At 37.3% G+C, this 25,324-nt stretch overlaps 1 protein-coding gene across 1 annotated transcript in view; it reads left to right on the forward strand.

The window, feature by feature from the left end:
• Positions 1-25,324, forward strand: part of GRM8 (glutamate metabotropic receptor 8) — a 592,112-nt gene that overhangs the window by 296,204 nt on the left and 270,584 nt on the right. Inside the window, exons 3-5 of the mRNA XM_058191139.1 lie at positions 3,730-3,865; positions 5,377-5,531; positions 6,502-6,639. Coding sequence (XP_058047122.1) covers positions 3,730-3,865; positions 5,377-5,531; positions 6,502-6,639 — 429 coding nt within the window. The remainder of the gene's footprint in view (positions 1-3,729; positions 3,866-5,376; positions 5,532-6,501; positions 6,640-25,324) is intronic.

A 25,324-nucleotide genomic window follows, 5' to 3' on the forward strand; every position in this document is an offset into this window, starting at 1 on the left:
GCACATGTGCATGTGATGATCAGCTGGCTTTTGTGCATGCGGCAATGCCGAAAACGGGAAGAGCTGGTCTTCCATTTTCTGGCGTGAGCATGCATACCAGCCAGCTGATCAGCACATGCACATGCATGGCAGTAACAAGAAGTCTTGCTTGCTGGCATGCATGCGCATGCTGGAAACCGGAAGTACCTTATCCGGCATGCGCATGCCCCCTGGGCAGCTCCTCGTTTTGGTTGCAGCCCTGATGAGCATGTGCAAAGTGCTCACAATCACTGACCTAGGATGTCATAATGTATTAGCATAGTATATGTGCAGATCCAAGCAATATGGTATTTTGCAATTGACAGGTGGAAATTTTTTCAATGCGCACATTTTCTAAGTGCCATCCAAGGCTTTTTAGTATGGCACCCAGTCTGCCAATAACAATAATTATTTTCATTAGTCCCATTATTTCCAAAGTTCCACAGAATTCACTATGTATAATGGGTAAGTATTTGCAACTTTCCTTGATTTATTCAAAGGAAAGGGAAATAGGTTTCTTAAATATCAGAGCATCTTTAGTTGTAACTAAAAATTCTAAACAAGGTAATGTGCTGTCCTTCCTTCATCACTATTTTTAAGAATTGGTTTTCTTTTCTATGCATATATCATTTTAAGGAATGATTGAAAGCTTAATTTTTTTTTCCAGAGGCTTAATGGTTTGGTGATGCAAAAAGTAACAGTACATCTCTTTCACATTTTCCCAAAACAAATGTAGCCAAAGTGGGGCTCCTTTCCTCCAAAAAAAGTTAATCTGTTTACGTGTTTGGCGGGATATCAGAAAGGAAAAAGTTATCATTTAAGTATTATTTAAATATATTCATTTTCAAATGTATGACATCATGAAAACCAAAACATCTGCGATCCTTAAAGACATGGAAAAGACTGCAGCAACAACAGATTCAAACAGAATCCAGATGAATGTTGGCTATTGAATGCTTGGGGATGGCATATACTAAAGTGGAACAAATGGATATATAAAATATAGTTTTATTTTATATATGATAATTACTGTGAGATTGTAATATGCATAAAAATGAAAAATACCCACAATGGCAGAATGACTGATGAAGGTGACGGAATGTTTAGGAATGGCAAGTTTATTTTATGAAGTAGACCATGAAACATCCAATCTCTTTCCCTCTCTTCCTGTGCGTATGACACAACAGTGATCGGTCTCATTCGAGACAATGACGAATCCGCATATAGACGAGAGGTCGAACGACTAGCCTTGTGGTGCAACCAAAACAATCTGGAACTGAACACACTCAAAACTGTAGAAATGGTGGTAGACTTTAGGAGAAACCCTTCCATACTTCCACCTCTTACAATACTAGACAACACAGTATCAACAGTAGAAACCTTTAAATTTCTAGGTTCTATCATATCGCAAGATCTAAAATGGACACCTAACATCAAAAACATCATCAAAAAAGGACAACAAAGAATGTTCTTTCTGCGCCAACTCAGTAAGCTCAAACTGCCCAAGGAGCTGCTGATTCAGTTCTACAGAGGAATTATTGAGTCTGTCATTTGCACCTCTATAACTGTCTGGTTCGGTTCTGCAACCCAACAAGAAAGACACAGACTTCAGAGGATAATTAGAACTGCAGAAAAAATAATTGCTACCAACCTGCCTTCCATTGAGGACCTGTATACTGCACGAATCAAGAAGAGGGCCGTGAAAATATTTACAAATCCCTCACATCCTGGACATAAACTGTTTCAACTCCTACCCTCAAAACGACGCTATAGAGCACTGCACACCAGAACAACTAGACACAAGAACAGTTTTTCCCCGAAGGCCATCACTCTGCTAAACAAATAATTCCCTCAACACTGTCAAACTATTTACTAAATCTGCACTACTATTAATCTTTTCATAGTTCCCATCACCAATCTCTTTCCACTTATGACTGTATGACTGTAACTTTGTTGCTGGCAATCCTTATGATTTATATTGATATACTGACCATCAATTGTGTTGTAAATGTTGTACCTTGATGAATGTATCTTTTCTTTTATATACACTGAGAGCATATGCACCAAGACAAATTCCTTGTGTGTCCAATCACACTTGGCCAATAAAAAATTCTATCTATCTATCTATCTTATCTATCTGTAGTGTCTGTCTATCTGTCTGTCTGTCTCTCTCTCTCTCTTAGACACACACACACACACACACACACACACACACTCATCTATCTCCACACAGACACACCTCCAAATACTACTGGCTATGTTATTGTTCCTTTCCTTTCATTTTGTCATACCTCTACTGAAGCCCTCTAAATGAAATCATTCTCGTTCCCATGCTTGTCTTTTGGTTTTAGCATGAGAATTTATTGCTTTAGCCATTTAAAAAGTGTTAAAATTCTCTGCAGAGATGTTGAGTTACATACAGCATGCTAATGTAAGTGTCCTGCCTAGTAACTTTAAAACCGGTTCTGCTATACAAGATACTTTGTTAAACTATTTATTTTAAGCTAAACTGGATATTTTAAAATTATCTTTACATATTACATTCTAAAGAAGGGCACAACCTTTCTAAATGTCATTTATTCTATTTCAGTTTTGGGAAGGGGGATGGAGGAGTCAAGAGAGAAAGCTGGATACATCCATTGGAATCAATTCTTCATCAGTCTTTAAATCTTAGTGCAATTTTTTCTGAGGAGAGACTTGGTTAGACAGTGTTACCACTATACTATCTCTGGGTCCTGCAGCCAGCATAAACATAGATATTTTCTCTAATATTTGCCAATATAATTAAAATTAAAATTATTTTATGATTGGGGTGATCCAGAGGTGATAGTCAGCAGGTTTGGACTGGTTCACCTGAACCGGTAGAGGAAATCACAGGTGGGCCCACCCACTCACCCACCTGCCCACCTTTCCTGGCTCTATGCCATCCTATTTAGGCACATTTTTGAGGCTGGGCGCATGCGCAGAAGGTGCACAAGCAAGCAAAGCGCATGTCCAGAAGGCCAGGCGCGTGTCCAAAAGGCAGGTGGGCATGCAAACCGGGCAGGCGCACATGAAGCAAGCAGGCGTGCACATGGTGAACCAGTGGTAACATAATGTGAAACTCACCACTGGGGTGATCCTGTTTGAGGCTACAGGAATAACCAACTTATTCCTTTGTTCTATGCTTATGTTGAAGCTAATGGAGGTTGGGACATCAGGGAACCTTGGATAGATTTGATTGTTCTTATGGTATATCAGTTGTAACTACGGTGTAGCTTTTATTGATGATTATACACAACTTTAATAATATGGTTGAATAATGAATACAACTGAATTAATAATGTGGTGATTAATAATTGTAGGAGGCCTGGCTATAGATTCCAGAAGAAGCATGCAGATTTGACACTTTATTGTATCCACCAAAATATTTTTGCCATAAAATGTATTCCTACTATATTGTTTTAATAATTCATACTGTGGAGCACTATACAATAAATAATGACATTAGATAGAATAGAAATTAGATGCAATGAGCTTAACAAAAAATTGAAGCATTATGCACTAGTATTGCATTTGCAAAGTTACATTTTATACTGTTTTTGGCTTGGTAGTCTTCTCTAAAGCCAGATTTCTATTTTCACTGTAAACTGAATATAATGATTTAGAAAAAAAGTAATGACTAAAAAAACCAACCACCTGTATTTTCTTTTATTATCCCCTTTTCTCCAGGTGGTGTCTGCATTGCTCAGTCCCTAAAAATCCCCCGAGAACCAAGACCAGGAGAATTTGAGAAGATTATCAAACGCTTGATGGAGACTCCAAATGCTCGTGCTGTAATTATGTTTGCAAATGAAGATGATATAAGGTATTGGCATTTTTTGCTAGAATAAGTAACATTCAAAGTCATGGTTTTATTTATACATGTTACTCATACTAGATTTTAGTTTTGTTGCTCGTTCCAATTTTCGAGCAATCCTTAAACACAGGAAAAAGAAACATTTGGTTTTCACAGAATGTTCCTGTTCCAGTGGAACCCAGTAAAAATAGAAAACAATAACAGGGGGAATACCTAAGGTTTTAGAGAAAAAGGCTAAATTTTGGGGTCAATTTTCTTTGGTACTCTGACTTTTTGCCATTTCTATAGAATTCACTTAACACTCTTCCCTTGACTGCAAAGTTGAGTAACAGTGGAAGGCACAAGTGAAATGAAAGCATTCAAAAGCAAGCAAAAGGACAAATCCACATCTTTCCCCCTTCTTTTCTCATAGTCACTTGAACTTGTCCCTTGGCATACTGTTATTTAAACGTTCAGGTGACTATGAAAGAATCATGTCTTTCATAGTCACCCAATATTTACTAAAAAAAACCAAAAAACCCTTGAGTGAAGTTTGACTTCAATTCAAGACTTCAATCTTGTCCATGTAGTTATTTTGACAATGGTAGGGATCAATTTGGAATCAATTTGACTTGGAATATTCTTTCCTATAGAACGGATACCTCTGGATCACCCTGGAAGTCACTCAGCCATGTCCTAACAGGAGTGAGCTTACTTAGCTTTGGAAGTTTAGCCAAAGTTCACTGAGTGCTGCTATCTGAGTTTAAGAAAACAAATTAAGCAGAAAATGCAGGTTAACCAAAAGTAATGGCAAGAAAGGAAGAGCCTTTTCCTCCACAGACATTAATAATAACCCCTGCAGCCCTTGACAACAAGTAAAACAGAAAAGAGAAGGTATTGGTTTGGAACTGATAGAGAAGGCAGCTGAAAGAGGCAGACAGAAACATGAAAAAGCAGTCAGCCTTTCTTCTTTTTAATTTCTATTGCTTCATTGCCATGATACTTCTAAGTATTGTATTGTGAAGGCTTTACATTGTAATTTTTCTGCATGAGCTACTGAGAATGGCTTTGATTGCATAGAAATATGATCTATGTAAACAAATAACTAAATGTTACAAATAAATAAATAAACTTTACAGAATTTATTTTTCTGAACACTTTTTTGTACGAAAAAACCCCAGCACGTCTCCTTTAAAGAGCCATGGTAGCGCAGTGGTTAGGGTGCAATACTGCAGGCTGCTTCTGCTGCCTGCTGGCTGCCTGCAATTTGGCAGTTCAAATCTCACCAGGTTCAAGGTTGACTCAGCCTGCCATCCTTCCGAGGTGGGTAAAATGAGGACCCAGATTGTTGGGGGCAATTTGCTGACTCTGAACTGCTTAGAGAAGGCTGTAAAAGCACTATGAAGCGGTATATAACTCTAAATGCTATTGCTATTTAAAATGTTTGATGAATTGAGAAAAACAACTAGTTTTATGATTCTTGAGGAACCTTTATAAAAATTGGCTTAAAATAACTGTTTTTTAAAAATTATTGTTTACAGGAGAATACTGGAAGCTGCTAAGAAATTGAATCAAACTGGACATTTTCTTTGGATAGGCTCAGACAGTTGGGGTTCTAAAATTTCACCTGTTTATCAGCAAGAAGAAATAGCAGAAGGGGCTGTCACCATTTTGCCCAAAAGAGCTTCCATTGATGGTAAGACTCTGTAATAAGACTTTAGTAGGGTGAACCCCTAGTATATATTTGTGTAACTCTGGCACATCATACATTCATGAAACTATTTCATGGTTTTCTTATGACAACAGCAAATAACTTTAAATGGTATTTTCCTTCTATCTTCTGTAGATGCATTATTGTTTGGTTCCCATACTCATAATTATCAAGTAAAAATTTTTCAAGCCCACTCTGTGAAGCAGTACTTTACAGGTAGTCCTTGCTTACCAACAATAATTTAGAGTGGAAATTCCACTGCTAAGCGACAAGGTTGTAAGGTGCAACATGATTTGTGACTATGACTAGCCAAATCTCATGCAGTGATCATGTGATTGCCATTTGCATTCTCCTGCCAGCTTCTGCATAGACTTTGTTGGAAGCCAGCAGTAAAACTCACAAATGGTGATCACATGATTGTGGGGATGGTCATAACTATAAGAACATCTTGTGAGTACCCCTCATTCAGTGCTGAATCAGTGGTAACATTAAATGAGGATTACCTGTATTGTGCATCCAATTTATGACCATTCTGAGAAGAACATATTTTGTAAACAGTTCAATTTATTTATACTGAAGAAATTCTAAACTGAAGCTTTCTTGTGCAACAATAACATCAGTTTGTGCCATTGCTTTCTTTCTTTCTTTCTTTCTTTCTTTCTTTCTTTCTTTCTTTCTTTCTTTCTTTCTTTCTTTCTTTCTTTCAATTTATTGGCCACTCAACTCTGGATAGTGTACACCAAGGCTCTCCAACCTTGGCAACTTTCAGCTTTGCTGGCTGAGGAACTCTGGGAGTTGAAGTCCACAAGTCTGAAAGTTGCCAAGGTTGGAGACTCCTGGTGTACAAAACTGGAAAAAAAAACGTATTCATAATCATGTTTATACTTATATCTGTTATCTTATACATGTTTGACAAAATAAATAAATAAAATAAGTATCTGTATTTTCAATTCAGGTTTTGATAGATATTTTAGAAGTCGAACCCTAGCAAATAACAGAAGAAATGTGTGGTTTGCAGAATTTTGGGAAGAAAATTTTGGATGCAAGCTGGGCTCTCATGGAAAGAGAAATAGCAACATAAAAAAATGTACAGGTAACTGCTTGAGCATGCACTTTGTTCAAGTTATTTTCTTTTTTTGATGGGCTTTGTTACTCTGGCAGGCAGTAGCCTGACTTTGTCTTGGCTCAAGAGTTAAAGTGTGGCTAAATTGGAAAAAAAAAGAGAGTAGCGAATCACATCCATATTGTTTTCAAGAAAAGTGCAAGAACTTGAGCGTGACTTGAAGGAGACTTCAAACAGTGTTTTAAATTTTATTCGGATAAAAGTTTTTTTAAACTCTCAATTCTCACAGATTGAATCAAGTAGGCTCTTAGGTATTTGTTAACATTTCATATTGCTCTATTGCTAATTAGATTGATGGAAGGAATTTATAACTGCTGAAAGTGTATTGGTGATGAGTTTTAATTATGTACACTGGCAATGTTGTAGGTATTTATTTGATATTTATTTATTTGACAGAGGGCTCTGTCCTGATTTATTGCTTGAAGTTAGCCATATTGTTTTTCATGGGCCATATAGAGTGTGCTAATGGGAAGTGACTATGATTTTCATATATAGTTCACATAGTCTTTTGCAATGATCAGATAGCAATAATGGAAAAAGTGTATTATTTTCATTTACTTTGCTGCTGCTAGAATTAAAAGAAACAATACTTTAAAAAATATTTAAGTTTCATTAAATATTTAATAGGCTTACTCGGTTAAAGTTTATCAAGGTTCCAGTCTTTAAAATATTTTTTCATCTGTCCACTGAGTGTTTTCTTGATAATATACAAATGTATTCATGTAATCAATGAAATTGCTGTAAAAGCACGTGATTAAACCATAATCCATAATCCAATAGTCCTAATAATTTGCAGTATTTTGTAGCAAATCCTTAATAATTAAAATAGTTGTAGGCTAAAGATATAAGTTAAAAGATCAGTACAGGGCTAAATACAAACTGTGTCCTCATTCATTATTAGTGAAAGGTGTGTGTGTACATATATAGACATATCATCTCAAGGTGTACCCTATAAATAGGTTCATTTCCTTGCAGCTAATTGATATGTTGTACGATAGGCTTTTGCATTATGTTAAGCATAGTAATCTAGGGACGCGGTGGCTTAGTGGGTAAGATGCTGAGCTTGTCAATCAAAAGGTCAGCAGTTCAGCGGTTCGAATCCCTAGTGCTGCGTAACAGGTGAGCTCTCATTACTTGTCTCAGCTTCTGCTACCTAGCAGTTTGAAAGCATGTAAAAAAAATGCAAGTAGAAAAATAGGGACCACCTTTGGTGGGAAGGTAACAGTGTTCCATGCGCCTTTGGCATTGAGTCATGCTGGCCACATGACCATGGAGATGTCTTCCGACAGTGCTGGCTCTTCGGCTTTGAAACAGAGATGAGCACCGCCCCCTAGAGTCGTGAACGACTAGCACATATGTACGAGGGGAACCTTTACCTTTTTAAGCATAGTAAATGGAAAAAGATTGGTTGAGGTATAAGTAAGCCTTACTCCATTAAAATTATGGTTGCATTTCCAATCTAATAGTAGTCTTATAGGCTTCTACTTGTTAAATGTTAGGGTATAGAAATGTTCTCCTCAAAATCTTATCTAAAATGTTAATTAAGATTACTACATCTTGCATTCCTTTTTACTATAAGAAGAGCAGCTTATATTTCTTACGTTAGCATTTTGTTTAACTGTTCAGCAAAGCTAATCAGCCTTTAAATGCTTATAATCACTGATGGCAGTGTTAAAAATAGAGATGGGAGAAGAGATTTCATGAGCCATGTACAGCAAGTTCAAATTTGGCTAATTTGCACAGGTCATGAACAAGCCATAATATTTGTTTCTATGGAAGACATTTATGGTACTTTATAATGAACTTAAAAATGTATTTGAAGGTTAGAAACCTTTTGGTTTCAATGTTTAAATAGTTTCTATTTTACTCTTGGATATTAAGTTTAAGGTTTAATAAGAAAGAAATATTTACTGTGACTTTTAAATACACTGGAACAATTTTATGCAATTTAACTTACCTCATTGTTTGGATTATATTTTTATTCTTTATATATTTGAATTCCCAAAAATAAGCACTGGATTGGGAGTGGGCAGAGTTCTAATCCTGTCTGGGCAAGGAAGCCAAATAGGTGACTTTGGGCCAGTCATTTTCTCTCAACAAAAAATGTGTTTCCGAAAATGATGCCTTATCTATGCAGTTGCCAGCAGTCAAGATTAACTAAAAGACAAAAATCAAAATACAATTAAATTAATTGGAAAGAGGGGGCGATAATGGCAGTTAAAACATGATAAGCAAGGAGAGCATTGTATAATCTAATTTTGAAATTAAAATGTTTTTTCAGTTACATTTATTTTAGAGCCAAAAGTAAAGACAGTGGGCTACATCAGAATTGACAAAATAGTAAAGTAGTTGGGCAATTCTAATTGATCTAGTGGGAATCAGCAGTCACATTTTTTTGTGTGGAATTAGCACTTTTATTATTCAGAATTATTAAATATAAAATAAAGGTGATAATTCTGTGCCCAATAACTATCCCATCAATACATTGTTGTGATAAACAGTGTAAATCATTGTGGGTCCTAGATTTGCTGCTGTTTTAGTCTCTTACTGATCTCAGGATAATCATGTCTTCTTGGTCTTGTCTTTCAACAATCACATAGCACAGCTGATCTCAGAACTTTTTTTTACTACCAGTTTAGGCGAATAGATAATTAAAAAATGCTTTAAAAAGTTTTTAAAAAGGTTCCAATAATCAGCTGTGCTGCGTGGAAACTTTTTTTTTTACTTTTTAAAGCATTTTTTTACTACCTATTGCCCGAACCTGTATCTTTGTGTAAAGTGTGATAGTTTGCTTTTGAGCTATCTGTGACTCTGTGAGGTTCCTGCTTGTTGCAGGGGCCAGTTTGTGTGAAGTCCAGTTGCTTTTGCATTGTGTGTGAGTCAGTTGTGTAGCTTTTATATTATTTTTGTGTAAAGAGTGATAGTTGATATTCCCGATCACATGACCACCAAGCCATGTCCACTCAGTTACATGACCACCAAGCCATGACCACCAAGCCAGGCTCACAGAATCAGTAGGGAAAATTTTTGAATTTCACAACTGAAATCAATGTGCCTCTTCTCAAAGTAAACTATATGGCTGAATAACATTTACCCTTGCCTTTTACATGATAGATCTTGCCTAATGTAGGAATAACAAAATAAGATACATATCCATTTACTGCTGTTTTGTTCAATTTCCTTGTGTTCAGTTTTTGTTAAAAAAGAAGTCTGAAGGTTTGATGGAGCAAATAGGCAGATTTGTATTATGAGAATATTGGAAAGGAGATTTAAGGCTTTTTTTTTTAAGTACCAGGATAGCCATGAGTTTTTTTGAGACTGTTTCTGAGACTCTCCATCTCTATATATCAAGATTGATTTCCTGGACAAAGAACATAATAGATGCTGTGTAAATAAATGTTCACTTGCCATGCATTCTAATTCCATTTTCTGATAAACTAGGTCAGGGGTCTTCAACCTTGGCAACTTTAAGACTTGTGGACTTCAACTCCCAGAATCCCTCAGCCAGTTTTGCTTTGCTGGCTGAGGAATTCTGGGAGTTGAAGTCCACAAGTCTTAAAGTTGCCAAGGTTGGAGACCTCTGAACTAGAACACAGGTCAGGGATATGCTATCTGAATGAGGAATATACGAAAGTGTCCGTTCTAGTTGCATGGAGTTTCTCATTTTTCTGTCTTTAAAATTAATCTGTCCCATTCCCACCTCAACTTGTACTTTTGTATTGAATGTCTTCTTTTTTGTGTGTGATTTTTTCCTGACGCTGTTTTAAAACAAAATGTGAGTAATGGATGCATTTCTTGCAAGTTATTTCCCATAATATAACCCATTTGTACGTTCCCTTTTTAAAAAATGAATAATACATTTTTGTGTTCCTAAAATACATACATTTAAATGCCTACTTTAAATGAACAATGCAATTTCAATGTTTTTGAAAAAAGTGTGGCTACTGAAAGATGACTAAAATTTTTAAAACACAAATCCATACATTATTTTTTATTAAAAGACCAAATCTATTCTAATGCCACTAAATGTCTGATTGCATTCAGAATATATTTTCTTCACTGTTATCCTTACTGAGACTTATTTCTCTTTCTGAAATACATTTTTAATGGTCACTGTTAAACAAATGGCTCTGTCGTGGAAACACATACATGTGGTTCTTCAGTTCCATCTTTAGAAAACTCATTTTAAAGTGACTATGCTATATTTGACTATGCTGTACGTTATTTATCCTCTAAGTAAGCAATATGTGACCATTTGATGGGCAATTGCACATACTGTATACAAACACATCATGTGGGTGCCAGGACTTTAGCTCACAGTTTTTGACCTCAACTCTGACTAGAAAGACTGTATCCTAAAATGAATAGAACAGGTTTAAAAGTTACTTCTATTTTGAAAGAAAATGCAGAAAAATAAAATGCTGCTGTTTTGGTTCTATTTGTATGCGCAGAAAAGAATCTGGTAATTTTTGTCAGCAAATGGTCTTCTCCCGCTGTCCCTCCCTATCCCCCCTCTCTCCCCCTTCCCATCTTATGACTCATGCACCACTTCATGTGTATTAGGAAAACTGTTTATCTTTTCAATTTAAAAATAGTACATTTGCTGAGACAGAAGCTACGGCTCAAAGCCTATCAAACATAATCTATGGGGTTCCGTTATTAAAAAAACAGGATAAATTTTCCTCAGGAATGAATTTTTGAGTTTTCTGCTAAACCTGTATCTGTTGTTTGATTAAATAGGAATTGCTTTATTCTGTCTATTTTAATGTTTTTAATGTTTTAAAATATTTTAATGTTATCTATGCTGGCTAATACTATCCAGTGCTTAGATAAAAGCTTTACTGAAGAGAGTCTACAACTGAACTAAGAACTATTTCCTGCAATGCGTGCACTCTGCAGGTGAGCAATACAAATCTTTGCAAGAGCTCTTGCTTTTCAGATTGTGCAGACAATGTATTGTTCATTGTTCAATAACAAGCCATAGATGACATGTGGAAGTGACCATGTTTTCCTGTTGACATATTAGTGGCCACATCCCAGATGGAGGTTTTTTGATACAGTGAGAGCTAAATGAAAGAGAGCATGCACATCTATGACCCTGTGTCTATAATATACCAAACTGGGTTGGGGAGAGGCTTAGTGTGACATGAGAATAGCATAAAGGAACATTTATCTCAGTCAACTAATCCCTGTGGGAAGTTGATTTAGCTCTAAACAAATCAGGCAATACAATACATAGTCAAACTAACTCCACCCACTCAGTTATCTTGTGGTATCTGGTGAAGAGCAGGCTGTTGAACCCTTAAATTGCTTTCTGACATTTGTGTCAATGGCTACAAAAGATTACACACAACCTGTTTTAATCCTTCACTACTGTTCAGCACTACAGGTTTCAAATGCGCTCAGATCAACTCTATTAATAATTTGGAGAACAGGAATGAAAACCTAACCTTCCGCTTATTGCTTTCTGAAAACGTATCTGAGAGAATATTTTATGCTATCACTTCTTCTAGCTCACTAATGGTGAATTGGAAATTAGGATATGCAGTTGATTTGTTTCTGTATTGTAATTTGCTAGTGGTGGCTATAGAAATATACAGGAAGCAATCAAACTCATAGAAGAGAAAACTCATTATACTTACCCAAATATGATTCTAGCACAAAGGATTTGTGTATTAGAAATGTGAATGTCATAGTAAATTATCTCTCTCTCTCTTCCCTCCCTCCTCCCTCTGTCTCCACATCTGCATATAAAGTCTGACTGGAGATAGGTGATAATTAAGTACCCTAGGATGTTTTTTTTTTAAAGTAATGTTATTAAAGATTATATTTACAATAGTAAAAACTAAAAGAAAAAAATAGAGTAAAATTACCCAAGATCCTTTCTTGGTTGATTGTATGCCCTTTTTATTATTAAAACATCAGGTTTTTTAAAGTGTATCATGTCTTTGTATGTCATTTTTATGGCCTGTCTTTTGTAAGTCTTTCCAAAATCAAAGTTTTAATCAACCTTTTGCTTTTTTCTTCAATTGTTAACAAAAGTTCTTAAGCTTATAGTGAAAACATTTTTTATTAAGAATTGAAGGCAAATTCACACAGTGTTTTCAAACTTGTTGATCCAAAGATTTCTGAAAGCAGAAAAGTAGTTAACAAGCAATTTCCAAAAGGGATTATAAAAGAAAGTATGCAAATTTAACATCTTTCAAAAGTGCCAACCATGGTTTGAGCAAGATAATTATTTCTTCATCTCCCAGTGCTCACTAGACATCTGCTTGGAATTGTCTTCAGTCTGACATTCTTTTTCTACAAGTCACACTAGGACATTTTCTATGTTGAAACAACCTATTAGAACAAACTTGGTTCCAATAGCATCACTGACTACTTATGAATAAAAGGAATTAACTACTATCCAATGTTCTGAAAAAAATCCATGTTCTATATAGCCAGGCTTATGAGTAATACTGTGTGCCCTAGAAAAAGGTGGGTTTATCATTTCAGTTTTGTCTTATTGCTAACAAGAAAGCTAACTTTATTCGCATTGCACTTAAAATATAGATTACATTACACAATAAATATTAAAAATATATCTCAGCAGTTTTCTACTTTATGTAACCTTATTAATTTGTACATTATCTGCAGAGTACCATGTCCCTCAAATAAGCTGATTTGCAGCAAAAATGTGACAAAAACAACACCCCAGAATGGTGATTTAAATTTCATGGCAGATCATTTTATTTGACCTTAATAAACTACAGCTATCTGTAATACGATTTGCAGTTTGGTAGGAATATATTTGGAGGCTCAAATAAACTTTGGTTTAAATTATGTTATACTAAAAAAAAAGATAAATAAAAATCCATTTTGCATGGATAATTTACATGCAAGGATATTTCTCAAAAAACTATAGAAAGGATGCTGGATTTGTAAAATTTGATAGTGAAATAATCATATCATATATGAGATTAAGTAATTTTTTTGTTGCTTTTTTTTTTTTTTTGCCTATGGTCAAGTTCTAGTAACAGGGGTCTGACTGGTGTCAAAGAAAAATTAAATGGAAAAGAAAGATTTACTCTAAGTAGCAAGCTTACATTTAATTTGGGTAAATGAATTGATGCAAACCCCACTAAGCTATTAATCTGAGTAGATACATATTGCTAATCTACCCAAATGTTGGTCAATTATATATATTCTACATATTCCTCTAAAAGCACATGGTGGCCACAAGATAAGCAATGAAGTGAAATCAAAGATCCCAGAAGGAGTTGTCAACAAAGAAGGGAGAATAATTATTGGCACATGATCCTATATTTTACTGTAACTGATTTTAGATCTTCTACATAGTTAATAATGAAAAAAATGATCCTGTGTTTAAATACTTTGATGGCAAACTAATCTAGTATGTGCATGGGATATGACAGGAATAAATTCTGAAAGTTCAAATTCTAACCTAGTCTATCCTAATTTGAAATTCCAACATCAAATTGCAAGTGAGATTTGAGGCCACTTTGGGATCCATGTTCCAACAAATTCCTTCCTTCCTTCCTTCCTTCCTTCCTTCCTTCCTTCCTTCCTTCCTTCCTTCCTTCCTTCCTTCCTCTTCCCTCCCTTTCAAGAAACCATTACTTCTTTTAAAAATTGATATCACTGAAAGTGGTGGCACATCATCGTATTGGTATCAGGATAACAACAGTGTTCTACATGTTTAAAATGTAGAGAAATTTAATTTTTATCTAATAAACAAACCTTTTAATGTGACTCAAAATACAACATTAAAAACTTCGGGGATAATTTCCTTAAAATATAGAATAGGGTTGTACACAATTTGCATGTCATTAGTTGGAGTAATTGTAAGATTTACAAAAATAAAACAAAATAAGAAAAAAGAACTTTGAAAGATATCTTAATGAGAAGCAAATCCTGAAAACAGCTAAATGTTATCTAAGCATGCTCAACAAATAATTCTGATTATTGGCCAGAAGAGAAAGAAAACTAGAAGGAATGCTTGATGTCATGCCCTCTCCTATAAAAGGGCTTGGCTGGAATCTTGGGGGGAAAAAAATACAATGTGGAATACTATATTTTGCTGACAGTACACCTGATAAAGTATAATATTTATTCACTCTTCTATTAAGACTTTCATGATAAAAAATAATGTTCAAAGTATTAGATAGAATAAATTATTGAAATATTTGTCAGGAAAAATAATGACATACATTATATTAATTATATTGGAAGTGATTCTAACTGCAATGGACAGTATTTCAGGTTTTTTAAAATTGTCTTCTACTTCTTCAAATGGTGGCTCAGTGGTTAGAGTGCAGTACTGCAGGCTACTTCTGCTGCATGCTGTCTGCCTGCAATTTGGCAGATCAAATCTCACCAGGCTCAAGGTTGACTCAGCCTTCCATCCTTCTGAAGTGGGTAAAATGAGGACCCAAATGGTTGGGGGCAATATGCTAACTCTGTAAAAGTTAGAGAGGGCTGTAAAGCACTGTAAAGCAGCATATAAGTCTAAGTGCTATTGCTATTGTTCTCTCTTCAAAGTCTGGAATAAAGTAAAATGACTATTCTGAAATCAAGAGTGGTGGTGGAAAGAAGGAATAGCACTGAACAGAAATCATGGAAGGTGTTTTGCATCATTGTCTTCCAGAATGTCTCAAAGTACCTGGGGTGCAAAATTCAGAGCAGAAACAAATTTGCAACCTGTTTAAAAAATATTCAGAATTACAAAAACAGAAAAAGGAGTCATCAGAATAAACTTCTGCTGAACTAAGCCAGATAAATGGATTTTTTTTTTTAAAAAAAGATAATTTACAATATTTACAGGGAAATCCTAAACCCTGCTGGATAAGAGTAGTAAGCATGGAATAGAAATGCCCTTTTTCTGGAAGGAACATCAACCCTATGGCTAGATGTGAAGAACCATAGAGTTAGAAAGGGTCATTTAGGTGATCAAGTCCAACCCCCTGCCCAGTGAGTAATCAAAATTAAAGCATCACTAACAGATGGCTCTCCAGCCTCTGCTTAAAAAAGCATTTAGGGAAAGGAACTCACTACCTCTTTGCATAATTGATTCTGCTGTCAAACTGCTTTTACTGTTAGGATGTTTTTCCTAATTAGACTCTCCCTTCCTATACAGTAATTCCATGAACAGGTCTTTATTCATGTGACATCCTTTCAAATATCTGAGGAAGGCTAATAGTTCCCTTCAGCCCTAATAATTAACACGAAATGCAGGAAATCAGTATTTCTTCATGGAACTTGTCCTTCCTCATCTTTTTTTTTTTTTTACTCTTCACCTGTCCCTGGTTTCCTTCTTATGGCCCAATGACCAGAATGAGATACAACAGTCAAATTGAGATTTGACAAATGCAGAAAAAAAAATTGTGACAGAATGCCTCCATTGGTTTGGAAACGATAGTTCAGTTGATGCAACCTAAAATGACATTTGCATCTTTTTCAAGAGTGACTGCAGACTCATATTCAATCAGCTGCTGTTCCAAAAATTTTCTCACAGTTATTATTTCCAAGCTTATTCGTGTAACATTTGCATTCGGTATCCCAACTGAGGAATTTTCCATTTGTATATGTTACATTTCATTGTTTTTATTTATTTTTATTTATTTATTTATTTTGTCACAACAGTATATATAAGCATAAGCATGAAAATAACTATATAATATAAAAAGGTAAAGGTTCCCTTCGCACATAGGTGCTAGTCATTGCTGGCTCTGGGGGCAGTGCTCATCTCCGTTTCAAAGCCAAAGAGACAGCACTGTCCAAAGACGTCTCTGTGGTCATGTGGCCAGCATGACTCAATGCCAACGGCGCACGGAACGCTGTTACCTCCCCACCAAAGGTGGTCCCTATTTTTTCTACTTGCATTTTTGCGTGCTTTTGAAACTGCTAGGTTGGCAGAAGCTGGGACAAGTAACGGGAGCTTACCCCATTACATGGCAGCACCAGGGATTCGAACCACCGAGCTGCCAATCTTTCGATCGACAAGCTCAACATCCTAGCCCCTGAGCCACTGCGTCCCAAACTATATAATATATAAGCATATAAATCAGCATAAGTGTGTAATAACTATATTAATTGGATATAATGAAAGGAATCAATAGGACAGGAACGGTAGGCACGTTTTGTGCTCTTATGAATGCCCCTTAAAGACCTCTTAGGAATGGTGTGAGATCAATAGTAGACAGTTTTTGGTTAAAGCTTTGGGGATTTTGAGAAGAGACTACAGAGTCAGGTAGTGTGTTCCAAGTATTAATAACTCTGTTATAGAAGTCATATTTTCTGTGATCAAGATTGAAACGGTTAACATTGAGTTTAAATCTATTGTTAGCTCTTGTATTGTTATGATTTAAGCTGAAGTAGTCTTCAACAGGAAGGACATAGCAATAGATGATTCTGTGTGTTAAACACAGGTCTTGTCGGAGTCGGCAGAGTTCTAAATTTTCTAAACCCAGGATTTCAAGTCTGGTGGCATAAGGTATTTTGTTGTATTCAGAGGAGTGGAGAACTCTTCTTGTAAAATATTTATGGACACGTTCAATTGTATTGATGTCTGAAATGTGGTATGGGTTCCAGACAGGTGAGCTGTATTCAAGAATTGGTCTAGCAAATGTTTTATAAGCTCTGGTTAGCAGTGTAGTGTTTCTGGAAAAGAAGCTTCGTAAGATTAGGTTTAGAACTCTTAAAGCCTTTTTTGTGATGTAGTTGCAGTGGGCTTTGGCACTTAGATCATTGGATATGAAAACTCCAAGGTCTTTAACAGGGTGGGGGTCATCTCTAAGGTAATGTCCATCAAGCTTGTACTTAGTGTTTGGGTTCTTTTTTCCAATATGTAATACTGAGCTTTTGCTGGTTGAGATTTGGAGTTGCCAAGTTTTAGACCATTCAGATACAAAGTCAAGGTCTTTTTGAAGGGTAGTTGTATTGTTGGTGTTAAATAATTTGACATTGTCAGCAAAAATAACACAATCACTTGTAATATGGTCACAGAGATCATTAATGTATAATATGAAGAGTGTTGGTCCAAGAACGCTGTCTTGGGGAATGCCACTTTTGACAGGAAAAGGATATGATAGTGTATTGCCAATTTTGACCACTTGTTGTCTGTTTGAGAGGAAAGCTGTTATCCAATTGTGGAGGGGTCCTGAAATGCCGTAAGATTTTAGTTTTAGGAGAAGTTTATCATGTACAACAGCTTTACAGAAGTCTATGTAGATTGCATCTATTGCTTTGCCCTGATCAAGGTTTGTAGTCCATATGTTTTTGCAGTGAAGAAGTTGTAAGTTACATGATAATTTTTTCCTGAAACCAAATTGTTTATTAGAGAGTAGGTTGTTTGTTTCTAGGTGGAGGGTAATGGATTGGTTGATGATAGATTCCATTACTTTGCAGGTGACGCAGCACAGAGATATTGGTCTGTATTTTCAACTAGGTTGAAATATTGAGGTCAAAGGGGTCTCCTTTTTTGAAGACAGGGATGACTGTGGCTAATGACCAAAGTTTGAGAAGAGAACTGGTCGTGAAAGCTTTTCCAAAGATTATGCTTAGGGGTTCTGCTGTATTAGTAGAAAGATTTTTTAAGAAGTATGCACATAGTCCATCAGTTTATTTTTCAAACCTATCAAGTTAATTTTAATTTTATTTAACCCTTTGGAGGCATTAAATATCGTGCCTAATTTTGTGTTAACAGAGGATTTGATTGAATACAAGTAATAAAAAACTTAATAAAAAACTTAAAGAGTTCAGTATGGGATCATAGGCTCAATATCCCATGACACTCTGATGTGTAAAATTTTCAACCCCAGCTCATAGTAGATTTACCAGCTTCTACTTAAATAGCTCTAGTAGTTTAGAAGGTACCATGTAATTACCATGTGAGATCTATCTCTATAGTTGATGATAAGAGGAGATATTACTTTTCAATTATAATAACTACAGCATTTCAGATGCATGTGTCTTTGGAATTTGAGTAGATACTAAATGCTCTTGGTAAGGAACGTCATTAAGTATTCCCAGCAGTACCATTGTTAGAAGAACATCCAAGTGTTCCAGTATAACAAGCCCCTAAGGTAATGGGCAAGTAAATGATAAAAGTATTTAAGATTGATAAAAGGAAGATGTGAAAGTTAATTATAATCGAGGTATGCATTTTCAGTTCTATCTCTTTGAATATTGAGGTCAAAGATTTTTGCTTGAGTTTTCCAAGCTTTACACAGACCCAGCATGGACACAAATCGGTGGGTGACCCCTCAGAAAACCAAGTTGGCTGTCATGTGTTTCTTTCAGGAGACAGAATATCTGTCAATATTAATTGGGTAAAAGCTTTTCTTATGCCAGTACTTTAAGTAGCAGAAATGTAAGCAGGTTCCCATGTATCTCCCATGTTTCAATTAGTAATGGTTTGAGGTTTTGCCTCACTAATTTATTTATTTATTATTTATTTATTTATTAATTTGATTTCTATACCGCCCTTCTCCCGAAGGATTCAGGGCGGTTTACAGTCAGAATAAAACAACATTAGCAAAAATTAAAACATTTTAAAAAACTGATTCTAAATTTGGCCACAATAAATTAAAACTATCATGACACTCTGATGTGTAAAATTTTCAACCCCAGCTCATAGTAGATTTACCAGCTTCTACTTAAATAGCTCTAGTAGTTTAGAAGGTACCATGTAATTACCATGTGAGATCTAGCTCTATAGTTGATGATAAGAGGAGATATTACTTTTCAATTATAATAACTACAGCATTTCAGATGCATGTGTCTTTGGAATTTGAGTAGATACTAAATGCTCTTGGTAAGGAACGTCATTAAGTATTCCCAGCAGTACCATTGTTAGAAGAACATCCAAGTGTTCCAGTATAACAAGCCCCTAAGGTAATGGGCAAGTAAATGATAAAAGTATTTAAGATTGATAAAAGGAAGATATGAAAGTTAATTATAATCGAGGTATGCATTTTCAGTTCTATCTCTTTGAATATTGAGGTCAAAGATTTTTGCTTGAGTTTTCCAAGCTTTACACAGACCCAGCATGGACACAAATCGGTGGGTGACCCCTCAGAAAACCAAGTTGGCTGTCATGTGTTTCTTTCAGGAGACAGAATATCTGTCAATATTAATTGGGTCAAAGCTTTTCTTATGCCAGTACTTTAAATACTGCAGAAATGTAAGCAGGTTCCCATGTATCTCCCATGTTTCAATTAGTAATGGTTTGAGGTTTTGCCTCACTAATTTATTTATTATTTATTTATTTATTTATTTATTTGATCTCTATACCGCCCTTCTCCCGAAGGATTCAGGGTGGTTTACATCCAGAATAAAACAACATTAGCAAAAATTAAAACATTTAAAAAACTGATTCTAAATTTGGCCACAATAAATTAAAACTATCATAAAACCCTCATAAAATCCCCATATTTAAATTTACGTTAGGCCAGCCCCACATGGTGGAACAAAAAGGTCTTAAGCTCGCGTTTAAAGGTCCGGAGGTCAGGGAGTTGACGCAACCCCGGAGGTAGCTCATTCCAAAAAGCAGGAGCCCCCACAGATAAGGCCCTCCCCCGGGGGTCGCCAGTTGGCATTGTTTGACGGCACCCTGAGGAGGCCCTCCCTATGGGAGCACACAGGTCGATGGGAGGCTATTGGTGGCAGTAGGCGGTCCTGTAAATAACCCGGTCCTATGCCATGGAGTGCTTTAAAGGTGATAACCAACCCCTTGAATTGCACCCAGAAGACCACTGACAGCCAGTGCAGCTTGCGCAGGAGAGGTGTTGCATGGGAGCATCGTGTTGCTCCCTCTATTACCCGTGCAGCCGCATTCTGGACCAGTTGGAGCCTCCTGGTGCTCTTCAAGGGGAACCCCATGTAGAGAGCATTGCAGTAGTCCAGGCGGGAAGTGACAAGGGCATGAGTGACCGTGCATAGAGAAGGGACGCAACTAGCGTATCAGGCGGACCTGATAAAAAGCTCCCCTGGTGACGGCCATCATGTGTTCTTCTAAAGCCAGCCAAACATCCAGGAGAACGCCTAAGGTGTGGACCCTCTCCCTAGGGGGCAATGATTCACCTCCAACAGCCAGCGATGGAATCAGCTGGCTGTACCGGGATGCCGGCATCCACAGCCACTCCGTCTTGGAAGGGTTGAGTCGAAGCCTGTTCTTCCCCATCCAGACCCGCACGGCCTCCAGACACCGGGACATCACTTTGATGGCTTCGTTGGGGTGGTTAGGAGTGGAAATGTACAGCTGAGTGTCATCAGCATAAAGATTGCACTGCACCCCAAAACCATGGATGATCTCACCCAGCGGCTTCATGTAGATGTTGAACAGGAGAGGTGAGAGAACCGACTCCTGTGGCACCCCACTCATGAGGTGCCTTGCGGCCGATCTCTGCCCCCCTGCCAACACCGTCTGCGATTGGTCCGAGAGATAGGAGGAGAACCACTGAAAAATGGTGCCCCCCACTCCTAAACCCCCCAGCCATCGCAGCAAGATACCATGGTCGATGGTATCAAAAGCCACTGAAAGATCTAACAGGACCAGGACAGAGGAACAACCCCTGTCCTGAGTCCTCCAGAGATCATCTACCAACGCGACCAAAGTCGTCTCTGTGCTGTACCCAGGCCTGAAGCCGGACTGGAACGGGTCTAGATAGACAGTTTCATCCAGGTACTGGGGGAGCTGTCATGCCACCACATTCTTGACAACCTTCGCCACAAAACGAAGGTTGGAGACAGGACAATAATTCAGTAAAACAGCTGGGTCCAGGGAGGGCTTCTTGAGGAGGGGCCTCACCACCGCCTCTTTCAAGGTGGTAGGAAAGATACCCTCCGTCAAAGAAGCGTTGCTAATTCCCAGAAGCCAGTCTTGTGTAACCTCCTGTGTGGCCAGTACCAACCAGGAGGGACACGGGTCCAATAAATATGTGGTCACATTTAGCCTCCCCAGTATCCTGTCCATGTCCTTGGGAACCACAGTATCGAACTCTTCCCAGATAATATTCTCAAGAACTGCCTCCATCATCCCACCCGAATCTACCCAATCAGCATCCAGACCATCTCGAATCCGAGCAATTTTATCGTGCAGATATTGTCCAAAATACTCAGCATGCCCTTGCAAGGGGTCCTCCCGAGCTCCCTGAGCAAGAAGGGAGCAGGTCACCCTAAACAGGGCGGCTGGGCGGTTATCTGCCGATGCAATAAGAGCGGAAAAATACTCATATTTTGCCACTCTTATCGCCACTAGGTAGGTCTGAATATGAGACCTTACTAGTGTTCGATCAGATTCAGAGTGGCTGGTCCTCCAATCACTCTCTAGGCATCTTTTCCGGTGCTTCATCTCTCTCAGCTCCTCTGAATACCAAGGAGCTAGTCGAGATCGGTGCCGGGTCAGAGGCTGCAAAGGCACAATGCGGTCCAAAGCCCCTGCCGCCACCCTTTCCCAGGCAGCGACTAGTTCTTCAGCCGAGCCGTGGGCTAGATCCTCAGGAAATGGCCCAAGCTCCGTCAGAAACCTCTCCGGGTCCATCAGGCGCCTGGGACGGAACCAACGAATCAGCCCCATCTCCCTGCAGTGTGGGTTAGCGGTTCGAAAGTTGAGTCGAAGGAGCGAATGGTCTGACCATGACAGGGGTTTGATAACTAGATTCCCTAATTCTAGATCATTCAACCACTGTCCTGAGACAAAAATCAAGTCCAGAGTGTTTCCCCCAATGTGAGTGGGACCATTAACTAACTGGGTCAGGTCCAAGGCTGTCATGGAAGCCATGAACTCCCTGCCTACCAACGGCAGGTTGAAATCCCCCATAACCATAAGTCTGGGGGTATCAACCGCCGTCTCGGCTATCACCTCGAACAGTTCAGGCAGGGCTGCTGTCACGCAGCAAGGAGCCAGGTACATAATCAGCAAGCTCACCTGCATCCCCTGACCCCACTTCACAAAGAGAGACTCACATCTGGCTATCTGTGGCACAGTGACCTCCCTCGGCTCCAGACCTTCGTTAATAATAACCGCTACCCCCCCACCCCTACCCTGGGCCCTTGGCTGATGAAATGCACGGAAGCCCGGTAGGCACATTTCAACATTTCATTCTTAAAGGGGAAAGGGGAGTGCAAAATAATGAATTTCCTTTCCCCTTTAAGAATGAAAGTAGTTAAAAACTGCCTAACACTGGATATTTTATTTGAAACACTTGTTAAATCACTGGATAGAAGGCTTGTGAATGTATCTTATTAGATATTTAAATGTGAATGAATCATATCATTTTGTAAGAAATTCAGAAAAAACAAATGAAGTTGTGCAACAGAGCTTTTTTGTTTTGTTCCCACTTTAACTTCTTACCCTGTTCAAATGTTTCCAAAAATATTTGAGAAAAAAAAAGGATTGGAATACACATTTGCAGCTTTGTTTATGGCACCAAGCATTTTTAAACTAAGCAACTTTCCTGTCATCCATTTCCTCCAGTTTATTCATGTGAATAACATTTTTACAAATATGAATGGCTGACATATTACTAATGTTTGAGGCCCTATTCAATCCATTCATACAATTCATACAATTTGTTTTGCCCAGCTTGCTCTGTTATAGTTGAATTTAATGAATTTAACTATCATCAATTTGTGCTGGAATGTATAATTGTCTACACTAAAATAATAATATAATAAATAATACAGACATGACATGACATGACATGACATAGCACAGCATAACAGTACAACACAATGTAATCAGTTTGGACATTTTCTTTATTGTATGTTCCAATTTGTCAATTCTATCTTTTTACTGAAGACGAAGTAATAACAAAGTACCAACAACATATTCATATTTTTAGCTCTCAGTAAAATAGTAATTTAAATCAGGGGTCTCCAACCTTGGTCCCTTTAAAACTTGTGGACTTCAACTCCCAGAGTCCCTCAGCCAGCAAAGCAAAGTCCACAAGTCTTAAAGGCACCAAGATTGGAGACCCCTGATTTAAATGATAGAAAATGGATATTGAAGGATATTATTCAATGAAATCTACCAGGTTAAAGTTCAAGGTTCAACCTGATTTGGTTGACACTTTGTGTAACATAGCTCTGCTTTGGAGATAAATAACCAGGACATTTATTTATTTATTTATTTATTTATTTATTTATTGAAATCTGTCGACAAGTACAAGGAAACAAGTATCAGTATAGACATAAACATGGATACATGAAAAAAATGGCATAAATAAATGGATATAAATAAGCAAAACATAGCTGTAAACACATAAAATGAATACATATAAATGGGGACAGTAGGACAGGGATGGTAGGCACAGTGGTACGCTTATGCACGTCCCCTTAGGAACCTCTTAAGAAATGTGTAAGGTCCACAGTAGACAGTTTACGGTAAAAGGTATGGGGTTTAGAGAAACTAACAACAGGATCAGGTAGAGTGTTCTGGACATTTACTACTCTATTGCTGAAGTCATATTTTCTGTAATCAAGATTAGAGCAGATTACATCTAGTTTGTATCTATTGATAGCCCTTGTGTTATTGCTGTTGAAGTTAAAGTTGACATTGGGAGACGTAGCAGTTATATCATTGCCACCTCTGCCCCAGTTTATACTTTGACTTTGGAATGCTAGTAGGGAGTGAGGTTTGCTCTCAGTTTATATTCTAGTGGCTTGCCCTTTCAGTATTAGTTAGAGTGGTCTTGGAAGTTCTTTGGTTGGGCTATTTACTGATAGCTTGTTTGTCATTTCCTTGATAGGGTATTGTTTATTTCTTGATCATTGGTCAGATGTTTGTGTTAATCTACGCTCATCTGGGTGCTGATTTCTAATGCGAAGGTGTTTTGGTCTTTTTATCCTCTTTTTGGCTTGTCTCTTGTACATAATATGTAGATATTGTTTATGTCTATATATCTATTGATGGCTAATTTGTCAGCATGCCAGGTTTCTAGAAATTTCCTAGCGTTTTTGGATTTGGTTCAGTCTAGGATGGAGACTACAATTGAATCTGTCTACTTGTGAAATTAAAGAGTTTTCACCATGTTTTATGACTGCTACAATAGTCATGGATGCGTTCTGCTAGTTTTCTGCCTGTTTGTCCTCTGTAGTAGATGTTGCAGTCATTATACTGTATGATGACTCCTATTTTTCTTCTGCTTCTCAGTCTTCAATCACGTGGAATCAGTGTAGCACACAAACCAACTAAAACCTTTCAAAACATCCTAAGTAAACCAAAAGACTCAGCAGCCCCAGAATAAAAACTGAGAGGAAACTCCATCTTTACTAGCACTGATGATGTTACGTAGTTTGAATTGTCTGCAAGAAAATAACCAAGCTTAGGAAACACCTAGATAACACTGCTTTATCAGTAGATGGATATTTACAAGAAAGGAAGAAGTGGCATCTCACAGTGTACATAAAGCTACAAAATATCAGCATCTTTCAAAAGGTGCAGCAATGCACCCAGATTCATTTTGAGTTGTTTATTTTGGTTTTTCACTTGCTTTTTCCTTAAGTCATCAAAGGTTAATGAAGAACATAAAAGCAATAGCAGCTGGAAATGACATAATCTACTCTTTGCCCTAGAGAGAATGAGAGTAAGTTTTTAAGTCATAAGCCCAGGGGGAGACATGCAGTGCTTATAAAATATAAAGTTGCAAAT

The sequence above is a fragment of the Ahaetulla prasina genome, chromosome 7 (genome assembly GCF_028640845.1).
Source record: "Ahaetulla prasina isolate Xishuangbanna chromosome 7, ASM2864084v1, whole genome shotgun sequence".
NCBI classification, from domain to species: domain Eukaryota; kingdom Metazoa; phylum Chordata; class Lepidosauria; order Squamata; family Colubridae; genus Ahaetulla; species Ahaetulla prasina.